Genomic DNA, 23,704 nt, shown 5'->3' on the forward strand with positions numbered 1-23,704 from the left:
TTGTTGATCCGGATCCTTCAGTTTAATGACAGTCTGCTTCTTCCTAGTCAAGACTTCTTTGCTGATGGTATTGTATACAGTAATTTTACCTTAATGTCTATCCAACTCATCTCCCGGATAGAAGAATATCTTATTTGCTTTATTCGGGAGATTAAGAGTTCCTGTCAAATCTTCAACATAGAATATAATATGTCTACCCTTTACAATTGTGTGAATAAACAACTCATTCCCATCTTTTAGAATATCTAAATTATAGTGAAAATACTTCACTAATTTAGAGCAATAATATTCTTTGCATGAGATTACAGGAGACCACCCTATGCCATTAAACATGTTCTCGATGTTGTCAAATTCAAATCAGTAAGATTAGCGTACCTAGCTACCAATGGAGATTTCTCGATCTGTTCACATAGGTTTTTCAATTTCTTCCATATCTCTTGTTAAAGAACAACATTGGCTTATCCATCGATGCTTTTTTTCTTCATTCTGCACTTTTCCCACTATCAGAGGGTTCAGTATCTACGGAGTGACTTCCTGGCTAACTTCCCAACTTACTTCCTGATTGACCTCCAAACTGACTTCTTTCCAATTTCTTCCACATTTCTTGTTAAAGAACAACATTGGATTATCCATCGATGTTTTTGTTCTTCGTTCTGCACTTTTCCCACTGTCAAAGGGTTTAGTATCTACGGAGTGACTTCCCGAGTAACTTCCTAACTTACTTCCTAATTGGCCTCCAAACTGACTTCCAGAGTGACCTCCAGACTAAGTTCCTTCTACCATTCTTTCAACCGAGTCCTGAGATGATTGTTGAATATCATTATATTGAGATGATTGTTGTCTTATTGGTGAAGCTTGATCTCAAGTCAGAAAGTGTTGTGGTGATTCTTCAGCGGGCCATTTCACTTTCCAGACGCGCAAGAATACCCAAAAAGTGCATACATCAGCGTCATAAGAGTGCAAATTACACCTATTACTTGCCAATTTTTTACCCAAATAGACTGAGAGATTGATACCAATGGTGAGCGACAGGGGGAACTTTATATGGGTTAAGGGAAGAACAAAACCAGAGTTATGCAGGCAAAGGAGTAGATGGCAACTAACGGACTTTGTGTGCAATCAAATGATTTAGAAACCCTAACTGCTGTCACGGTGGAGACCCAACAGGCTCTCACGGTAGAGACCCAAACTTGCTCTCATGGTGACAACAAGTTTCACTTAACATGAGGCATCTCAACTTTAATCGTTCGGATTTTATCCGAAAGGATCAACGGCTTGAAACGATCCCGGTAAAAATAAGGTGGCAACACGACCTTTTTACCTTGATTGGGAAATAGGCTGCCTACCATACTTGGCAGGAGGCCAAAATGTAGGGTCCCATAAAATTGCCAAGATAGGAAAAGCCATTTCCGCTTGTGGATAAAAAATTAATGAGATTTCAACAATCAAGAAAAGATAGATTTGTGGTGCTTTTATAGGATTTTGTGTGGACGATTCTTATTAGGGAGTAGTTAGGTAGGAGTAGTTTGCCGAAATATTCTAGGAATTAAAATGGAAGAGATCAAGGGTTGCTTCCATGAGGCGAAAATCGTAGGTTAAGATGGTCAATTCCGAACATCAAAGGTACATGTGGTGCAAGAACTAGTCCGGGAGGGGATCAAACAAGTACTAGAGAGGTTCAATCAGGTGCACCGACAACAAGAATTGCCAAGATCTTCCTCCTTAGTACCCCTACCAATGATCAACATGGCTAACTTGCTCGTCGACAGTGAGAAGTGGATTCGAGCTGTAGAGCTCGAGAAACTTGCCAGAGCAGCCAAAGAGTGGGGTTTGTTTCTAGTCAGCAACCAGGGCATCCCTTCAACCCTTGTTACTTCCCTCAAGAATGTTGTAAAAGGCTTCTTCAGCCTTTCTTTCAAGGAAAAGAAGGAAAGCGTAGGCTCCTATGCAAACGTTGACAACATGGGTTACGATCGCAACTTTGTGAAATTAGAAGACTTGTCTTTGGATTGGATAGATCGTCTCTCAATTAGAGCAGCTCCTAAGAGTACTAACACCCAAGCTTTTCTTCATGTTTGGCCCAACAAACCAGAGGATTTCAGGTTCTTCTTTTTATCACTTGTTTCTATATGAATCTTACAGTAGTACTGACTGTGATAACACAAAGTTTTATGTGTGTGTCTGGAATTTTTATATCCGTTTCGAAGTTTGCCACACTTTGACATTTTTTGTGTCAACCCGACTTGGAGGAGTATTTTTTTTTTGTGAGCAAAAGATCTCTACTTGGTGGTGTTTCCTACGCCCTCTCACAAGGCATCGTGAAATGGCGCATTTGCCCCTGGTTACATACCCAGGTGTGCTCCCCCATTGGCCCAGACGCTTGTGTAGAGACCATGTGACCAAGTAGAGATCTCTTCTTTGTTTTATTGTCTTGTTGTCTAAGCAAAAGTGAGAAGTGAGATTTGGAGATTTTCAGGTATTCTGGGGAGAGTTCTTGCTGCGACCTTTTTTGTTCTTGAGATATATATCTCCATTGTAATTTTTTTTCCATTATATGGTCAATCATTTTCAGCTTCGTCTATGAATGTAGCACATCACATTAATGACATTTAACCACCACAGTCGATCTCACACCACCTCTAGGTGAATGGTGGGAGATTGACTCTGGTAGTTAAATGTCATTGGAGAGGATCTGGATTCATCACATTCGTGTGTGAACCGCGTTCAATCTCTGTGTCATCTCTATTTGAATTTGTTTTGTTTTTTCGTGTTTCTTGGTGTTTACGTTAACACAAAGAAGTAATTATCTTTGAGACAAATTAACTATTTTTTGAAATTAATTTGAAATGTTCTCACCTTCTTCTCCCAAAACCCATTTTCATTCTATCAATGTGCAGGGAAGTCACAGAGAAGTATGTTGGAGAGGCAAGGAAGGTAAGTAACGAGTTACTTCAAGCCTCGCAGAAGCACTGGGTCTAGAAAGACAATGCTTCCTCTAGAACTTCAACCCCATGCAGAGGATAGTGAACATGAGAGTGAATTACTATCCACCATGCCCGAATCTTGACCAAGTACTAGGCCTACACCCACACTACAATGCTAGTGTCCTCACCCTATCATTGCAATCTGATACTACCACCATCACCACCACCACTGGAGGAGGACTTGAGGTGCTCAAGGACATGGAATGGTTTGTAGTTTCATGGCCATCTGATGCATTGCTTGCTAGTGTAGGTGACCTGTTGGAGATAATAAGCAATAGAATAGTGAAGAGCCCCTGGCACCGTGTCTTGACCAACAAGGATAAGGAGAGGTTCTCTGTTGCACTGTTCTACACCCCACCTTCCCATGCCATGATAGAGCCAGTTGCTGTGAGGGAGGACCAATTGTTAGGATCCATCACTACTACTGATGATTGGGTTTACAGAAAAGTTCTTGTAGAGAATTATTTGAAGTACTACTATAAGGTTACCCCTACAATAGAGAAAAGGGTAACGATCATGTTTGCAAAGAAAAGAAAGGGGAATTAGAATAAAAATGGTTGGACAAGAGAAAATGAGATGGAAGAAGAAAAGTTAATTTTTTATTTTCATGTTAACTATCTAAGGTATAGTGGTATCAATTTGAATCCTCTACTGCCGAGCTGCCCAGATGCCATACCCGAGTGGGGGTAAGGCGGTCATTTCCAGCCTTGCTATGTCTGAGTAGTATGGCAGGATGGGGCAGCTTAGCAGTAGAGGATCTAGATCCGTAGTGGTATAGTAGAATAAAAAGGGAAATTCAAGCCAAAGACCATTGCTTATTGGTAAAATTACCAAATTAACCTAAACCAGGTTTCAATTTATCAAATTACCCTGTGAAAATTTGTGGATATTACCTTATTATCCATTTTTCTACCTGAACAGAATGGTAAAATGAAATCTGATACTTTTCCTTGTTATTTCTACCTTGTCAAAGTCGAAAGAACTTGCAGTTGAGGCACAATCTTTCCCTTAAGGCAATAGAAACCCTTCCCCATATGCAATGCGGTGCTTCAAGCTTCCAATTTCTGTTTGCAATTGATATGCATAAAAATGGCCCATCAATGGGTGATCGATACATGGCAAAAGATTAACTCAAAGTGGAAGATTAGGGTTAGAGTTACTATGACCCATTGAGACTCGAACTCTTTAATTGTGGACGACTTTCCATTTTTGTCTCATACTAGGAATCAGACTTCTCCACCGTTCATCCTATAAATAGGAAGTTCGGGTACAAGGTACGATACACTTAATTACTCTCTCAAGCTCATGCACTTTCAATTTTCCAGCTCATAGTATTTGTTACATAGATTTCTTACTTAAGCATCGAAGAGTCTGCTCCGACCCTCTCTTTTGTTTGGTTCTTAGTTCCTAGTGCATAGGTCTCCTCTCAGCACGATATTCAAATTCCAACGGCAACAACAATGAGCCTGATTCAATTGTGAAGCATTTTTGGTGGAAAAAATCATTCAACAAAAAGAGGGGCATGTAGGTAGAAGTGGTCATCCATGTGTAAATCAAGAATAGTGAAGGGTGGCCGGGATTCTATGTCAAAATGTTTGCAAAGCAAGGTGTAAACACTGAATTTTGTCACCCCCCGGCAATAATGATAGCAGGACACGGACAAACATCGATATCACTTCAAGAAGGACTCTTGTCCCTACATCTAAGCCAAATCACCTGAACATCCCTAAAATGACTTATAAGCCTTTTACCAAATGCTGAAGGAGGTACTGCTCACGTTCCCCAACCACGGTGGTCCCGCTAATAGGCCTAGACAGACCCAAAAACACCAAAGAAGCCCATTTAAGGCCTAAAAAGTAGGAGGGATGGCCCACACTGTCCACCGCGCCGTGGTCAGTCCCCCATGGCACCGTGGAGGCCTCCCCTCACAACATGGCAAAAAACACGCCGCCGTGGAGGGTTGTGATGTCAGCCTGCTGACATCATCCACAGCACCGTGGACAAGTCCTACACGGCACCGTGGAGGGCCTATCTGGCACCGTGAGAAGTGGGGTACTCCTATAAATAGGAGGGTCCCCCTCCCCTCATTTCAGGGATTCCCAGCCTAGGGAGACCCTCCCAGTCCAATTTTTACCCTCTTTCAAGCCTTTATAAGTGAATTTTGAGCAATATTCCGAGTTGTGGATAGATCCATCGATTACCCACTTGAGTGAAGAGCGCTCACCTCCTAGTCAAGATGTTATTCCGTTCACAGACGGATAACAAAAGTCTCCTTTTATAGCTGTTATTCTATTTGTATACAGAGAACGAGAATCCCTTATATAGCCGTTGCTCTGCCTGAAGTCTGAGTAACAAAACCCATCTCATATAGTCCTTACTCTGTCCGATAAGAGAGAGGCAAGCCGATCGTCCGTTTCCACCTAGGCCGTGGGACATCACATATTTCGTATTTGGTACATTTTCATTTATTTCTTGTATTTCTTAACAGGTATCTGTCTCTTTCCTTCTTATTATTTTTGGCATAATGTAGACCATTAAAGTAACTTGTTGTAGTGTACATAGTAAATGATTTTTTTTCTTTCTTTGTCATGTTTAGTATATCAAAATCTAACTTTGCATGATATATGATCTATTATTAAGGGAGAATATTTGAAAACAATCATCTAGTAGAAAGACTGGTTTATACGGGCGAGGTGGGTGCCTAATACCTTTCCACTCTCGTAACCTGACTACTTACCCAGAATCTCTGACCAGACCATATGGAATCATGTAGCCCTTTCCGCTGATCCCGGATGGGGCTACACCCATTGGGTCCTAGTCCCTAATCCTAGGTGGCGACTCCATTTCTGTATGAAGTATGATCCCAATCCCCATGATGATATGTCAGAACGATATGCCGTTACTCATCGAAACCAATCCTTGTCGCCATAAGGCTGGGTAACCCTCATCCCGAGGACCGCAGTACTTACACAAGGATGAAGAATCTTGTCTAGTCTTCCATCCTTAGGGGTTTACTTGTGCTTTGAGAGGGCATTACTTTCTTAATGTTCTTCTATGGAAGATCGTGTTCAAAAGAAATTCCTATTGAGAGTTTGGGACTTGAGAGTGGCATTCATTATGTTTGGAAAAAGCTAAACTAGCTAGCGGATTTTATTGCTTTGCTCCCATACGAGAAAGATGTGTTGCAGTTTGTAAAGATCCCAATTCTTGTTTTTGATGCTCCTGATAAGTATGTGGTTGAAATATATAAGAAGTCATTTTTCTGTCAAAACAACGTATATCACAATTATGGACCTACAGTAGTAGAACAACCCTTAACACATTCTTATTGCTCATTGTAGATGGAAATTGGTTGAGAAGGGAATTCTGAGCTGGGATCGAAAAAGTTCCCTGTACATGATAGGTAGCGATTCTTCACATATGGTGACGGTCTCATGACAATATGTCTTTCTCTTTCATAAACAGGGTTTCAAGAATCGGGAATCCTCCTAGCCACAAACACACCTGACCTGACAAAATTGCAACGCACTGATGGTACGAATCTTTCCTACCAAAAGAAAAAATATTGGGCAGAACAGCATCCCACAATTACCACTTAGGAAGATAGATTACCATGTCAGTCGAGAGTGGGGGACTACCAAGCTGAAGGACATGATACAACGCTCATCACTTGGTCAAGGGTGTTGAGCCTACTACAACTCGGTCAAGAATGTGAAGCCTACCACCGTTCGATTGAGAGAGTCTCTGCAACAACACAGTGTTCATCACTCGATCGAGAGTGTTGAGACTACAACCAGTTGACCAAGGGAGAGCGTTCACTAGTCATTCTGTTCTACTCCTTCGAATCTTCACGACTCCAAAGGAGTAGGGGGCTTATGATATATCTAAATAAGGCTCAACAATACTAACATGACATGTGGCAAGGCCACAACCGTGTGGAGCAACCCCCAATCCATCGATTTATTTCCGCACGACACCTGACCAACCTAGATCAAGAAACCTAATCATGTGAGGATACAATCCCCACAGAGAAGTAACAAACATACCCAAATCCTAATATAACGTTGCTAACAAGTAAGTGCAATCCTATAAGGAAACAAGATCTACCACTGATTAACAATATAGAAACTCCCATTAGTGGTGGACTCTCCAGCCATCACTCTCCTAATAGGACTTTTACCATAATAAGCTCAGCATGGAGCGCAAGACTCATCGTCTCCTAGTGAAACACAACCTCTGCCTAGTATTACATATAAATAGAAGGCCCACTGGTCAGGTAAATCATCTAATTTATTTTCTCTCAAGTTCTCTTGAATTGTCTGCAGCTAAAGAGACATGACCTAGGCATCGGAGAGTCCCCCGCTTGAGAAGAATGACCCTCCCTTGCTCATATGTTCCTCTTTGCAGGTTCCATCCAGGAGGAAGCAACTGAAGGTTTCTGGACGCAACAAAAATGATGAATTGGTTGATCTTGACTTCCATCGATCCAACACAATCGATTCACACCCAAAAATTGTAGAAATTCTCTTTTTGTTTCCGAGGATTGATTCTAGGGTTCTTGGACACCAAGTTGGCCGATTCTAATCTCATCCGGATCAAAATCACCAATGACCGATTCTATGCTTTAAAACCCTGTTATTGACATCCAGGCCATAGAGGTTGAGTGCCTGATTAGCAAAAACACGTTTAAAACTCTGTTTTAAACACGTTCCCGTTTTTTACCATTTTAAACATGTTTTGTCATATGTTTCCCAAACATATGGGAGAAAAGGACAAACGACAAGCATTCCCATTTTAAACATGTTTAAAACACGTTCTTTTTTTTCCACGTTTTTCAAAACCTTGGACTTGTTGAACAATCAATGGCTTACTTAACTGGCCGTATCTCTCTCTATCAAACTCTGATTGACTTGATTCTTTCACCAAATGACTCAAAGGGATACATTTCTCATGATATGACCTTCAACTCATGGTCAATGCACGGACCCCAAAATTGAGCTACAAACTGATGCATACTAAAAAGAGTTTCTAAAGCGATGACTCCCAATTCCAATTAAACATGCATCACTCCATGAGTGTATGGCTATGTTGACAACAATGAGTAATGCCACAGCCAAACCACATTGCTCAACTTTGGATATTATGGTGTATGAATTGAGAATTGATATTGGATGATATTAAATGACATGTCTTGATGTTGGGTTTTAACTATAAACGTTTAAAACCCAATACTGTACGTTTTTGTTTTTTACCCTTTAAAACCTATACTATACCATCTGTTTCCATTTTTTTTTGGGTTAAATAAGCGTACCCCCCTGTAATGCACCCAATATTCCTCATACCCCCCCTAAGCTTCTGATAAGTCCACGTACCACCCCTCAATATTCCACGTACCACCCCTACTTTACCCCCCTAATGCCATTTAAGTCCACACCAGGTATTAAATGATAAAAAATTACCAAACTACCCTTTCTTCAATCTTTTCTAAATTTTGAAAAGACTTAATTGCCCTGACCTATTTGCTAAATTTTGAAAAGACTAAAATGCCCTCATCTTCCCCAAACATCATCTTAATACTACCACCACCACCACCACCGCCACCCACCATTAACACCATCACCACCGTGAAGCCCCACCTCCAGCACCACCTCCAACTCCTCCAACAAGGAACACCAAGACCAACTATAGCAAGCGCCCCTGCCCCTATTTTAAAAGAGGTGTTTATAGCGAGCACCCCTGCCCCTATTTTCGTGACAACAATAGTGAGTTCTCATTGCAAGCAGTAGCTGTTAGAATAAATCCAATCTCTCAATTGCAGCAATGGGAAGCACCGACAAAGGTACTCTCTCTCTCACCCCCAATCAGTTGTTTGATTGAGATCAACAAAGCATAAACCTAACTTTCTTGGTCTTGGTCCATCTTAGAAACCCCAGTCGATTCATTCGCCGACGAGGAAGCACTTGGAGAGATCGGCATGTGCCGGGAAACCAAATTTGTTGAAATTGGTTTCGTCAAGGAAATCGGTGCTCTAGTGTGAGACGGTAATTGACAAAGACAATGACGGCTTGGAATTTAATGGCGAATTGATGGCAGACTTCGTCATAGCCTTTGGAATCGGGCTGTGAGGAGAGAGAATCCTCCGCCGTGGAAGAAGATGATGACGGGGAGAGGAATAACGTCACCTTTGGTGGTCTCGGTTGGGGTGAAGAGGCGAAACCTGAGATTTCGGTTTGCGTCGACGGTGATGTCGAAGGTTTTGACACCTCTTACGGGTTTGTTGTTGGCAGGGGCTTTGACTTCTAAGAACTTGAGCAAACGGCAGTTGATGGTGCCGTTAAGGCGACACACAGTGTCTGTAACTGCGGAGAGGATGGTGAGGATGATCTTCGTCTTCCATGGTAGCACTGGTGACGCCATTGAACTGTTTATCAACGTTCTCTCTCTGTCTCTCAGTTGCAGAAAACACAGAGTGTGTGTGAGATGGTGAGAGAACTTGCTCGTTTCACTTCCCTAACTTGAATTAGGTGCGTAGCTTGTTACGGAGTTTATTTGCTTGTATGAGAAAGGGAACCAAAGGTTGAGCTATTGGTAGTAGAACCGCAGGTTGGCTTGTGCAAGCAAGGATATGCACCTCCTTCCCTGGTCTTTGATATGGCCGTTACGGTGGCTAAAAAGTGTTTTAACGAAGTGATACCAGCTTTGAAGCTAACACATCACACAAGGTAGCGTCTTGCCTTCGGACTATAGCAAGACGGTCATAGAACGAGCTTTGCTGGGGCTTCAGGATGGTGATGGTGTTAATGGTGGGTGGTGGTAGTATTGGGTATGTAAAAGAAATGGTGATTTGGGGAAGATGAGGGCATTTTGGTCTTTTCAAATTTTAGCAAATAGATCAGGGCAATTAGGTCTTTTCAAATTTTAGAAAAGATAGAAGAAATGGTAGTTTAGTCATTTTTGAGCGTTTAATACCTGTTGTGCACTTAAATGGCTTTAGGGGGGTAAAATACTAAAGTAGGGGTGGTACGTGGAATTTTCAGAAATGGTACGTAGGGTTATCAGAAGCTTAGGGGGTACGCGTATTTAATCCTTTTGTTTTTTTTTCTTGTTTTTGCCGTTTTCGTTAGCTAACTACGGTCGCGAGGCACACACACATTTGATTTGACATCCATGCGACCAGGCCAAAGAGGTCGACGGGCTTTTTGGTAAAAGCGCTCTTGTATGGTTTCGCAATCACAGCTCCTAGACGCTGGCGGTGGTAATCGCAGCAGCAGTACCGGAGCTTGGGTAGTGGGCGACGAGATCATCATGCACGGCTTCTTCCATGCTAACCGTTGTCCAGGAAGAAATATTCACAGCAGCTCGGCCTTACGCTTCATACAAAGTAAACGAATAGGCGATTCCCAAACCAGATTGAACAGAAAGGCAAGTCGATCTCTACTGAGGCCAGAAAGAGGTGCCAACAAGAAAAACTCATCTCCCATTTCGGATGCAGAGGTTGTGAGATGGAACAAGTCCATCAGCGAGCACATGCGCAACGGCCGCTGCGACTTTGCTCTCCATCTCTTCCAGACCATGCCCCACCGAACGTCTGTCTCTTGGAACGCCATGATTTCTGGCTACATCATGAACAACAGATTCGACCTTGCACGTCAATTCTTCGATAGGGCACCCAATAGAGACCTTGTTTCTTGGAACGTAATGCTCCATGGATATGTTCGGAATCGTAACTTCAGTGCTGCTCGTGCACTGTTTGATATGATGCCTAAACGAGATGTTGTATCATGGAATACTATGTTATCGGGTTATGCTCAGGGTGGCTATGTTGACGAAGCTAGGGAGATCTTCGATCGGATACCGGACAAGAATTCTATATCGTGGAATGGGATACTTGCTACCTATATACATAATGGACGGATTGAGTCTGCTCGTCAGCTCTTTGACTCCAAATCAGATTGGGAGATAGTTTCTTGGAATTCAATGATGGCAGGGTATCTGCGGAAGAAGAGATTGGTTGATGCTCGATGCTTTTTTGATAGAATTCCCAAGAGAGATGAAGTTTCTTGGAATACCATGATCACTGGTTATGCCCAAAATGGAGAATTACTGGAAGCACAGAAGTTGTTTGAAGAATCTCCGATCCGGGATGTGTTTACATGGACGGCTATGGTGTCTGGGTATGTGCAGAATGGGATGTTGATGGAAGCCAGAAGAATCTTTGATGAAATGCCTGAGAAGAACTCTGTTTCATGGAATGCAATGATTGTGGGTTACTCGCAGTCTAGGAGAATGGACCTGGCAAGGGAATTGTTTGATGCAATGCCTTGCCGGAATATTTCTTCTTGGAATACTATGATTACTGGATATGCACAGAATGGAGAAATTGATCATGCTCGGAGTCTGTTTGATGAGATGCCTCATCGAGACTCCATCTCATGGGCAGCTATTATTGCTGGATATGCTCAGAGTGGTCATAGTGAAGAGGCTCTGTGCCTTTTTCTAGAAATGAAGAGAGATGGAGAAAGAATGAATAGATCTACATTTACCTGTGCCCTGAGCACTTGTGCAGATATTGCAGCCCTGGAGTTGGGGATGCAAGTGCATGGACAGCTTGTCAAGGCGGGATATGAGACAGGTTGCTATGTGGGGAATGCACTTCTTGCCATGTATTGCAAATGTGGGAGCATAGATGAAGCATACGATGTGTTCATAGAGATGCCACACAAGGATGTGGTCACATGGAACACAATGATCACTGGTTATGCCAAGCATGGTTATGGTAGGGAAGCTCTGAAGGTTTTTGAATCAATGACGATGACGGGTATTAGACCGGATGATGTCACCATGGTAATCATTTTTTATTTATTTCTGTTTTGCAATTGTAGTCTTGTATGTGTTATTGTAGGTGATATATGAATGAGAGTTCCACTATGTTTTAAATAGTCTGTGAGACTGGCTAGGTTCTATGCATGCCAAGGACATGTCAGGGATAACATGGGAAGGGCATTTAATTGAAAATTGAAAGTTCCAACATGAATACAACACCCATTTTGTTGATATACATTGTTGGTGCCCTTACTTAACAGCTCAAGCTTTTAGGATAAGCTGTTGTAACATGGTATTGAGCAAGGAGCTCGAGTGTTCGATCCCCGGGAAGTGCAATGGGGCTCCCCGATACTTTCTCCCTTCTGTGCCATGTGATGGTGTTTCCGTATGAGTGTGTGTCATGTGCAAGGCCCTATGTGTACAGGCTTGCATGTGCCAGGAAGGGGGGGGGGTTGTTGATATACATTGTCGTTGCCCTTACTTAACAGTTCGAGCTTTTAGGATAACCGGTCGTAACACATTTTTCTCCTCCTCATCCTCTCTCTGTGTGTATTTGTATGTTTGTACCTAAAGATTGCATTCTAATACTCAATAATATGCAGTGTAAATATATTCTCTGTTGGTAGCCAGGAGGTAATTTCGTTTTTTTATATAGAAAAATGCCTTCTTTTCCTCTTTTGATTCTTTATCCTTGGGCTGTGATCCTGAAATAATTGTCCTTTTACTAAGCTTGTTCAGATGTTATATATGCCTTTAATAGGAGCAATTTACAGCTGAAAAGTTAACATATGTATCTGATGCTATGCATATATGAAGAAAATGTCAGAGAGATACTTTGCATTTTATATTAAATTATTATTTTTTTAATTATTGTCAGCTCTGTTTCCCTTTTTTTGTAAGTGTTATTTGCTCGCTTTACAATATCAATGGTTGTGTATGAGTGTATCTGCTTTCTTTGGGGTGGGAGTAACTTGTCACTCAACTTGTCACTGTATATGTTCTCACCATTTTATGCTCTTCTGTTTGTTCCAGGTTAGTGTTTTGTCAGCATGTAGTCATACTGGCTTAGTTAATAAAGGCACAGAGTACTTTTATTCTATGGAAAAGAAATATGGTATAACAGCTAAGGTACAACACTATACTTGCATGATAGATCTTTTAGGCCGAGCAGGACGATTGGAAGATGCTCAATTACTCTTGAAGAACATGCCTTTTGAACCAGATGGAGCAACATGGGGTGCTTTACTTGGTGCAAGTAGGATTCATGGCGATACCAAATTAGGTGAGGAGGCTGCCAAGAGGATTTTTGAGTTGGAGCCTGATAATTCAGGGATGTATGTTCTCCTTTCAAATTTATATGCAGCTTCTGGTAGATGGAATGATGTTGGTAAGATGAGATTGATTATGAGAGATAGCGGTGTGAGGAAGGTTCCTGGATATAGCTGGATCGAGGTTCAGAACAAAGTTCACACATTCTCGGTTGGAGATTCGGTACATCCTGACAAAGACAAAATATATGATTTCCTAGAGGAATTGGATCTGCAGATGAAGAGGGATGGTTATGTTTCCAAAACAAAAATGGTGTTACATGATGTGGACGAGGAGGAGAAGGAGCACATGCTTAAGTATCACAGTGAAAAGCTAGCTGTGGCATTCGGAATTCTGACTGTACCACCAGGGAGACCAATCCGGGTGATCAAGAATCTACGGGTATGCGAAGATTGCCACTCTGCAATAAAACATATATCCAAGATTGTGAGAAGGTTGATAATCTTAAGAGATTCTAACCGCTTTCACCATTTTAATAATGGTAACTGTTCATGTGGGGATTATTGGTGAAACCAAAAGCAAAGCTGGTGCTAGCGATTGTGCAAGGATCGTAGTTGTTGAACCATTGATTAAAGCTGCACGTATTTGCAGCCAGACGGATGGTGTGGTGTGCGTATTATTTTTTACTTCTTGAATGAAGTGACCACAGTGAGCAGCTATTACTGGCTCTGAGACCATGAAGAAAATCAGACAGTGGATGGTGTCGGTTGCCGACAAGCATGACCAGGATAATTATTAACTCACAACCCATCTACAGTTGGAATTTCACTTTTAAATGGGTCTGGCTACAGGTTGTTCTGGCTGCCAACCTGTTAAAAAACTCTTGCTTTACTTCGGCCTAGAACTGGCAGCAACTTGACTGAAACAAAAAGGTATATCTTTTCAAATTGTTAGAATTTTTAGTTCCATTTTCTCTTGTTAGGTCCATGATAAATAAGATATAAATTTTATATTTGCAGCCTGTGAAGCATAGTGTGGTGCATTGTTTCACCTTACAAACTATCATCTTTCACATGCAAGTTCTGTCCTTTCCATGATCCTTCTTAGCGACTGGGGTCCGTGTTATCTTTAGATGAAGCATTTGCAAGAATATATTAGATTTTGATGGTATGTTATCTCTCATCCTTATCTTCATTTCTTTTATTTTGGCTGCTTTCTTACATCTTGTAGATACCATGGAAAGAAATTGGATCGGTGAATATCTGCTTTCTGCACATATTCTGTTTTCTTTGGTTGGTCCTCTTACGTAATCCTTCATTAGTTATGCCCATTGAAGCCTGTTTTCGAAGTCCAGAAGGGGAGATATACTAATATTCTGTCTTACCTAGGGAACACCATGAACTATGAAGGGCACATCTACATGGAGAACTTTTCCTTAACAGCCCATTAAGAGAGCCTTCTTTTAAAGGTCCTAGAAGTTTACTGCAGGACTGCTCTGTTAAGAGTACAAATTTTGTGGACATATTATTATCGTATTTCATTCATGTGTTAAGTTTCATCCCAAATTCATAAATGGGAGATATAACACAATCAACAGCTCAATCTCTGGGAAAAGATCCAATACTTGGTAGATATAATTGGGTTTTGATGTAGAAACTTGGCAGATGGCCAATCCATATTATTCTCCATCTGTACAATGGTTAGATATATAGAATAGCTGAGTCAGCTTTCTTTTGATTTCTAACTAAAAATACACTAGACAAAGTTCTCCAGTTGGTGGGCCATATGGTTCAAGTTATACCGTAGGGGTGTTTTTTAATGGTTCTTATGTTTCTGGAGCATATGAATAATTACTCATATGTTGAGGAGTTTTTTGTAATTAGCTATGTAGCAGCAGAGAAACCTGCACCAGCACCTACCAAGCTCAAGCTCAAGCTCGAGAGAGAGAGAGAGAAGAATCCTATTGTGGGCTAGAAGATGGGATGGATCTTCCTATCGTGGGCTAGTCTAGCATATATATAATGCCAAAACAACTCTTGGTGTGTGCACCTTTTCTTTCGCGTGTGTGTGTGTGTGTGTGTGTTGTTTGTGTGTGCACCTTTCTTTTGTGGGTGACCAAGAGGTTGAATGGATTTATTCCCTTTTGAATATCAAAAAATTATAATGCCTTAATCTCATGATCTGGTTGAGGTTATGTTATATTTTATTTAGTGTGTTCAGAATTCTGAGTCGAGGCAATGGGTTGTGATTCTCCTTTCATTTCATGATAGTATCCCAATTTTCTTTAGTCATAGAATTTAGTTGTTCACCCATATAAATTGAAGGCTGTCACGATAGCATGGAAATGCTAAAATATGTGAGCTTTTATCCCATTATGGCGTCCTGCTATGTTATTGCAAATCCTCTTAAAATAATTTATGGGTATTTTAGCTTCCTTTTCAGTTTAGTTTCAGCTAATTTAGGTTTCTGTATCTTGTTGCGACCATGAGAATGTACAGTAAGAAGCAGAAAGAGTTCTTTCTCACTTATTTCTGTGCTAGACTAGGGAAGCACAGAAAGTTTACCATACCACCATATGCACTCCAACAAGTTTATGGGCATTTACTTGTGCTCTTTCATTTCTTTGTCAGTGTTGGTCTGTAGATGCTGCTGAATGGATGAGTAGGTTGCCATTCTAGAAAAGGTTTAGAGCAAATAATCCAGTTTTTTAGTTCTTTCTTGGACCAGTTTACTTCTTTGGCGTAGTTTCCTTTGTGATTGACTTGTTAGCATGAAATGGATTGAACTTATTGATGTTCTTTTGTTCCATATAAACTTGCTGTCTTGCAGGCTACTGATTTGAGGTATTCAGGTGCAGTCCCGACAAGGTGCTGTAAACTTCTGATCTGGTAGGCCCCACCATCCCATGTGTCTGTAAAATTTCACTATAATCTGAACACATGAAGAGGGCAAAAAAATTGGCCAAAATGTCAAAAGTAGAAGCTAAACTAACTGTTTTAAAATATATAGGGTCATAATAAGTTGCAATATTCAACTCAACTCAGCCAAATCCCAACTAAATGGGTCAAGCTGCAGTAATTTATTAAATAAATGTGGTCAAGTTGCAATAATTTATTAAATAATGTCAAATCTGTTTGAAGATAGGGACTGTTTTAAGATATAACATTTTTTCCTAAACAATATGATGAATGGTGCATTGCAACAACATTGCTCTTCACCTGCTCACTCAAATCTGCTGCTGTAGAACATCAAATTTAATGTTTTCCCTAAACTTTTTCTACTCTTATTTTTAATTCTTCTCAAAATATTAATTTTGCCCATGTCATCTCTAAATTAAAAGAGTGATATATGGGTGTAGAATTCGACATTTTGAAAAGTTGTACAGGAGAGGTAGAAAGAGACTAAGGGCATACCAATATCTTGCAAATTGGAGTGATTTGGTAAGGTGCACATGAAAGACTGAACAACATGAGATTTGTGAAATTAAAATGAAAGTTTAAGAGATTGGGTTCCTTAAATAGTGAAAGTATGATCCGACTTTACTGTAATAGAAATTTGTGTACCCAGGGAAACATTGATTTCTCTAAATTATGTCTCATCTTGAAACACTAAAAGTAAATGTTCTAAAGCTTTGCAAAATGGCCCACATTGATAAGCTATCAAGGGAGCCCAAATATCTGCCATGTGGCATATCAGATGGAGTCCAAATTTTGTGGATAAGTCGACTCTTAAGTCCCTTACATGTGAACTTTCAGCCCAAACAGAGTTTGCCATGTGGCAAAATACAAGTTTGAAAATTCAGGACTAGAGAGAGTAGACAGTAGTGTTCAGGAGTGCATACATATTCTTGGGGATGCATGCCAATACATGGGGGGGGGTGTTATTTAATTAGGTTCTATAGGTTGACAAATGGCTAATCTAGATTATCTACCATCTATCCAACAGTTAGAATTGCCACTTCTTCATTTCACGTGGCACGATGAAGATGGGTTGCTTTGATAAGCTTATATGGAAATTACCTCTCAGACTGAAGTTTATATATAAATTTCCTATTGAACAACATGTTCCTATTGAACATGTTCCCTGTTGAACAAATTCCTAAAGGGGATTAACCCTAACTGCCCCTTTGTCATTTACAATCAGAAACATTGTGGCATATTATGTGCTCTTGCCCTTTTGCTAATTAGAGGATATGGCCAGCCTTTAGCATGGGATTTAAAAGTGAATTCCTTAAAAGCAGAGTCTGTTAAGGATCTTGTGAAGAGCCCGTTACTGTCTCCTTTTCCAACTAATGTATGCCCTTTGGCATGGGAGAAACCAATTAGTTATGCAAAAGAAAAAAATAGAACCAATGAAAATCCTAAGCCATCTAACACAGGGGCCTGTGACCTTGATCATCCTCTACCCATTAACAATGCACACATAGATGATTCACATGATGTTGCATCCTTCTCTTATGAAAACATTCTAAGGACCTTGAACCTGTGATTGTACATAATAGGTAATGTGGTAATAATAGATCATGTGTTATCATTACTGATGGAAGCTGTTACATATCATCAGGACAATCTGAATGATGTGTTATTTTGTTGCTTGCAGGCACAAACCAAGTCTATGCTCGATCAGATGCAGGAGAAACTGTGTGCCCAAAGCTGAAGTGAGGGGGATCAGATTAGTCTTTGAGATGGCAAAGGGAAAAGGTCTCTGGAATGTATTGGTGGTCTCTGACTGTCAAGAGGCTGTCATAAATCTCAACTCAGAAGTTTATGAGGGATGGGACTGGTAATGTTTCTTATTCTTATTGATACTCTATACATTTTTTTAGAGTTTGGATGACACTGTAAATTATTTATACTAGTAGCAGGTGATGTCGGCACACTTGCTGGCCTAAAATGCAAATAGGGAATTATCTCTTGATTATGTTCTCCCATAAGTCCATAACTCTGTTATTTCCTTCTGATCAAGTTAATGTGTGTTTGTTCATCCACCAAACCCCCCCCCCCCCCATACACAAAAAAAAGAGAGGCTAGGATGCTGAAATGAGGTTTTTCCTCATAAAAATTAGAGTTTTAATAAAAGAGAGATTTTCCCCAGATAAAAAAGAGAAATGAAAGTTTGCTACATTTGGGAAACATAGAACTTCAAAGTGGATGAGAGTAAAGGAAATCATACGCAGCATTTAGGCTCCGTTTGGTTGCAAAGGAATTAAAGGGAAGGGAAGTGAAATTTTCATACTTAAAAAAGGAATTTTTTTAATCATTACCCCATGTGACACCATGTGACAATATATCTAACTCCAAATCATTCCAATTTTGTTATTAAATTTCACTTTACTTTGCATCTATTTCCCTTTGGTTTAAAATGTAAAATAAATATTACATGTAAAATGTATCTTTACTAGATATGTTAAGAAATTTAAGTAGTTTATACAATCACATGGGGTAATGATTACAAAAGTTTCTTTTTTAGGTTTGAAAAATTTTCCTTCCCTTCCCTTTAATTCTCCCTGCAACCAAACGAAGCCTTAGGGAAATAGAATAATTTTTCCGAAAGCAAATTGGTCTTCATCTCACCCCTCTATGTCAAATAATTGGAAGACCTTGTTTGAAAACCATTTGGGCAATAGGTTATCTAGTCTGGCAAGAGTACTAAAGAGTATCTCTAGACTGATGCTTGATTTTACCACCTGATAATGGTGATATGGGAATCCTGACTATATGAATACCTAGAAAATGAACTAGTTTGATCACATAAAAAATTCAGAGTTAGGCAGCGTCTGGGTCCTGGGATGCATTATTGGAATGCAGTCTACTATTCTACTCGATTTTGCATTCTTGGATAATAAAACATAGTTGTTTTATCATCTGAAAATGTGAAATTGACATAGAATGCATCCTAGGTAGATTTCGCATTATCGGATGATAAAAATAGTTGTTTTTATCGCCCGAGAATGCAAAATCTACTTAGAATGCATTCCAAGTGCATACCAAATGCAGCCTTAAATTCAGCTACATATAATCTCATGTATTGATATATTTCCTTTATTTTCAACAGTCCATTTATTTTAAAAAAAAATTCATTTTTTTCATTGAATTTTCAAAACTTTATTTTTCCACTTACCAGTTTTGTTTTTATTGAAACTTGAGATGTGAGCAAGAGACCTTTTTGGGTCCTCTAGCCAATATGCAATGTGGCATAGGGATGTAAATCTAGGACCACAGCCAAGAACCAGGAACCAAAACCGATTATTAATTGGTTAGTCGTGGTCCTAGCCATTAGAGTGATATATATTTTAAAACCAGAACCAGACTAAACTGATTCACCAGTTAGAACCGACATGGGACAGATTCAGTACAGATTTTGGTGTTTTATATGTGGTGTTCAATTTTTTACTAACTATTCACTCTCTTGGACCAAGCATACTCTTGTTAAAATGGGGCTTTGAGTCCATGGGTTTTATATTTCATAGTTTTTTATATCAATTTTAGAGAGAGAATGCCACCTATCGCTCTAGACATACCGCCCTTGCACCCTGACACAGGGGTGTGCAAAATGACCACCACACCCTTGATCATATCCGGGGTTCCAGGGGGTGCGGCGGTCATTTAGTATGGAGAAAATCTCTTACACTCTAACGTCTTTTCAAAAAAAATTATCAAGGTTACAGTTCTCTTAAACGGTTAGTTTAGGAAGCCCTTTCTCTTAAATGACCCTAAAATTTTTCAACAAAGCAGATCAATGGGGCCATATTAGATAGATACTAATGTCAAGATCCCCTTCTCATGTCGAGTTTCAACTCAAACAAGTTTGCAAGTGACAAAGTATAACTTTTAGAAATCTATAACTCAGATAAAATGCAAAATAATGGTTGCAGTACTCATTACTGTAGGTTTAAAGGTTACATGTTAATACATGAGAAGGTATTTGATTGAATCAAAAACTACAATTTGAAATGTTTCTAATCTCTCTTCCTCTCTATTCAATGATTTGATTAGCCAAATCAATTTTCTACCAGGGGGAGGTGGGGAGGGGGTGCATTGTTTTTTGGCACAATATGCAAACCAGAAGAGTCGATACTTTGACCTTCTGGGAGGCATGCACTCCAATCGACCAACCAACCGATCAAGCTGTTGTTTGCAAAGAGTGGGCCATTTATGTGTCATGTTTTTTTTCCATTTAGAAATCTCCAAGTTGGGGAAAGACGGAAAGCATTTTAATCTCTTCCAATTTTCTCATGAGATAGGTATTGGTATCAGTATTAGTATCAATATTTTTTTAACCCGAATATTACCAGGGACCTGGGCCAGCCTCTAGAACTTTATTAATAACCCAGAATGGTAAAAGATTACAGGGGGGGTACATTCCACCTTACCCCGATCCAAGGGGCAAAACAAGCTCTCATTAAAACTCTCAAACAAATACCTTCCCAGCCCCATACAGCCTGGAAAAAACCACAAGCACTACTTTTTAAGAACAGGCAGTCCAGCCTTGTCCTCCCTTAGAATAACCTGTAAAACTCCCGCTGGCAGATTGCCCTGGTGGAAATTGATAGAGGACCCTATATCACAAGCAAGGTTAGCCAACCAATCAGTCGCCTTGTTACTTTCTCTATAAGCAAAGGACACATTAGACCGGGTAGAAGAAACTAAAGCTAAGACCTCCTGAAACCAGTACCAGACCTTCCACAAGTTGCATCTCTTGAGGTTAATCATTCTAACAATGGAAGCAGAGTCTGACCTAACCACCAAATCAATAAATCCTAACTCCTTGCACAAAATCAAACCATCCCTTAAAGCTCTTAATTTTGCAATTGAGTTAGTGCAAGCACCATAAAAGTTAGAAAAAGCTGTCGGGTCCCTAATGACCCCTCCACCCCCCCCCCCTCACAGCCAGGATTACCTCTACAAGCACCATCCACATTAAGCTTCACAGAAGCGAAAGGCGGACACCAATACACTGGGAGAGGGCGTTTCAACTTGGGGGTGGGTGCCGAGAGGCCGAAACACTGCAAAATTAACCTGTCTCAAGAGGACCCCAAGCGTCCAACCTTAGAGGGGAAAGGGATGTCTTTCACCCAAACTTTAATGCACTCAACTATTGAGTTAGTAGAACGCACGCTTTGCTCGTGTCTTCTATTGTTTCTTTCCTTCCATAGCTCCTAGACAATTAGAGAAGGCAAGATCCCAGTGACATAGGCCCTTAGGCTATTGCAACTCACCGATTCCTTCCAAAGAGAAACCCGACTTCTGGCTTCTAGTGAGGGAAGAACAACAATGTCAAATATACGTGAAAAATAACCCCAAGCCTTGGAAGCCGTGCCACCAGAAACCAGGCAATGATCTGTTGCCTCCCTCCTTGAATTCCCGCAACAGTTGCATTTGAAGGCCAGGGGAATACCAACCGACATTAAAGAATAATCTGTGGGGATCTTTCCATTAAGGAGATGCCAAGTAAAAAAGGCCACTTTCAAGAGCAAGGATTGATTCTAGATCCATTTCGCATAGGAAACCCCAGGCGACACACACCGCACTTCATTCCAAGCCGATTTAGTTGTGAATCAACCATCACTAGAAGGGGTCCATACCAAAACATCATCTCTATCTGCAAGAGAAAAATTACCAAGAGATATGTTACTTCTCATCTCAGCTGAATCAATGAGATTCAAAATGCCTTGTCTCCAAGTGTCGTCTTCCTCAAGCGCATCCTTGACACAAAACGCCATATCAACCTAAAGCCCATTGTCAACATGGTCAATCAGAGGACAAGCCCCAGCCCAATTATCAAGCCAAAAAGAAATATTGCCAGAGCCAATTAACCATCTTGACCTATCCATCAAGAACTCCTTATACTCCAGGGTATTTCTCCAAGACTTCGAACCAACCCATGCGAACTAGCAAAGGCAACATGAATATTTTTAAAGAACTTTGCCCTGAAAAAGTCACTCTGCAGCGAATGATCAGAAAGGATTCTCCAAAGGCCTTTTAGCCTAAGAGAGGCTAACATCCTCTAGAAGCTGAACCCCCAACCCCCCTTCTTCAAGTGGTTTGCAGACCTTCTGCCAACTCACCCAATGTCTACATTTTCCCCATTCTGAATTTTTCCAAAGAAATTCAGCAAAAATTCCATGTAACCTACGAATGATAGCCTTAGGCGGGTCCAGTATGGTGAGAACATGGATGAGAATAGAAGACAGAACATGTTTTAAGAGCGTTACACGCCCCCCGAAGATAAGAGCCTCTCCTTCCAACCTGCCACCTTGTTTCTTATCTTTTCAACAAGACCATCGAAGAAACAAATTTTGAGTCTTCTAGAATGGAGTGGGGCCCCAAATAGATTATTGGGAGTGACTTCCTAGTAAACCCAGTAACCATCTCTACCATACGAGCTTTAGCCCTCGAGATCTTGTCTCCCAACACAAAACAACTTTTTTACTTGTTGACCAGTTGCCCCAAAAAAGCCTTCATATCTACTAATAAAACCCATTATTTGCTTGAGAGAGCTCTTTAGACCCCTGGTGAAAATAACGGTGTCATCTGCAAATAAGCAATGAGAGATCCCAAGGCACCCTCTCGAAAGCCTGAAAATGATGCAAGCCCCTCTACAAACAAGCTTTTAATGCCTCTGCTAAGAACCTCTTCTGATAAAATAAAGAGAGCAGGAGATAAAGGATACCCTTGCCTCACACCCCTGGTAGACTTGAAGAAACCCGATTGGCTGCCCCTCAAAACAATAAAACCCACAATTCTCCAGAGTCTTCCTGATTAAGTTAATCCAGCCATCGGCAAAGCCAAATTTTGAGAGGACCAACCAAAGGAAATTCCATTCTAACCTATCATAAGCCTTTCCCATATTCAGTTTGAGAATCACATTGTCCCCTGGCTTTCCTATTTAAGCCTTGAGCAACCTCTTGGACAATGGAAATATTATCATGTATACACCTGCCCTGCACAAAAGCACTTTACTCTTCCGCCACTAAGCAGGGGAACAGCCCCGCCAACTAGAGACAATGATTTTGGTAATAATTTTATATGAAAAATTGTAAAGGCTTATAGGCCAAAAATCAGTCATTACCTCAGGGTTATCCTTTTTAGGAATAAGCACCAGATTGGCAGAAGTGAAGCTTCTAGGAAGAACACCAACCTTCAAAGAAATCCTTGACAGCAGCCAGACATCATTGCACACAACGTCCTAGCAAGCCATGAAAAAATGCTCAGAAAAACCATCTGGACCTGGAGGACTGTCGATCGGCAGAGAGAAAACTGCCCCCTTCACCTCCTCCAAAGTAGGGGGCAACAGAAGAGAAGAATTTTCAACTTCAGTCACCACATTGGGAATCAAAGACAGCAACTCCTCATCAACCACACACCCCTGGGAGGCAAAAGATTTTGAGAAATGACGCACCGCCTCAGCCTACACCCCCTCGTGGTCAGAAATCCACGAACCATCCCCACTTTTTATTTTATGAATACTACCTTGTCTCCTTCTGACATTAACCATGGAGTGAAAAAACTTCGTATTCCAATCCCCCTTCTTTAACCAAGTCACTTTGGATTTTTGCCTCCAGAAAATTTCCTCCTATAGCAACACCCCCCTACGGAGTTTTCCTGGCCTCCTCAAGGGTATCCACG

At 40.7% G+C, this 23,704-nt stretch overlaps 1 protein-coding gene and 1 pseudogene across 1 annotated transcript; both read left to right on the forward strand.

Annotated features, from left to right (window-relative positions):
* Positions 1–1,551: 1,551 nt before the first annotated feature.
* On the forward strand, positions 1,552–3,530 carry LOC122650862 (annotated as a pseudogene).
* Positions 3,531–10,173: 6,643 nt separating this feature from the next.
* On the forward strand, positions 10,174–13,820 carry LOC122653204 (pentatricopeptide repeat-containing protein At4g02750). Its single transcript, XM_043847151.1, has 2 exons — positions 10,174–11,828; positions 12,840–13,820. Exons 1-2 carry the CDS (start codon positions 10,203–10,205, stop codon positions 13,644–13,646), a joined length of 2,433 nt encoding a protein of 810 aa, XP_043703086.1. The 5' UTR covers positions 10,174–10,202; the 3' UTR covers positions 13,647–13,820.
* Positions 13,821–23,704: the final 9,884 nt, after the last annotated feature.

The sequence above is a fragment of the Telopea speciosissima genome, chromosome 2 (assembly GCF_018873765.1).
Source record: "Telopea speciosissima isolate NSW1024214 ecotype Mountain lineage chromosome 2, Tspe_v1, whole genome shotgun sequence".
Taxonomy (NCBI): Eukaryota; Viridiplantae; Streptophyta; class Magnoliopsida; order Proteales; family Proteaceae; genus Telopea; species Telopea speciosissima.

What these genes read in the sequence shown, in the direction of transcription:
- LOC122653204 (XM_043847151.1), top strand. Translation starts at nt 10,203, where the DNA reads ATGGTTTCGCAATCACAGCTCCTAGACGCTGGCGGTGGTAATCGCAGC. An exon ending in GACCGGATGATGTCACCATG is followed by an intron (nt 11,829 to 12,839) that starts GTAATCATTTTT and finishes TGTTTGTTCCAG; the next exon opens with GTTAGTGTTTTGTCAGCATG.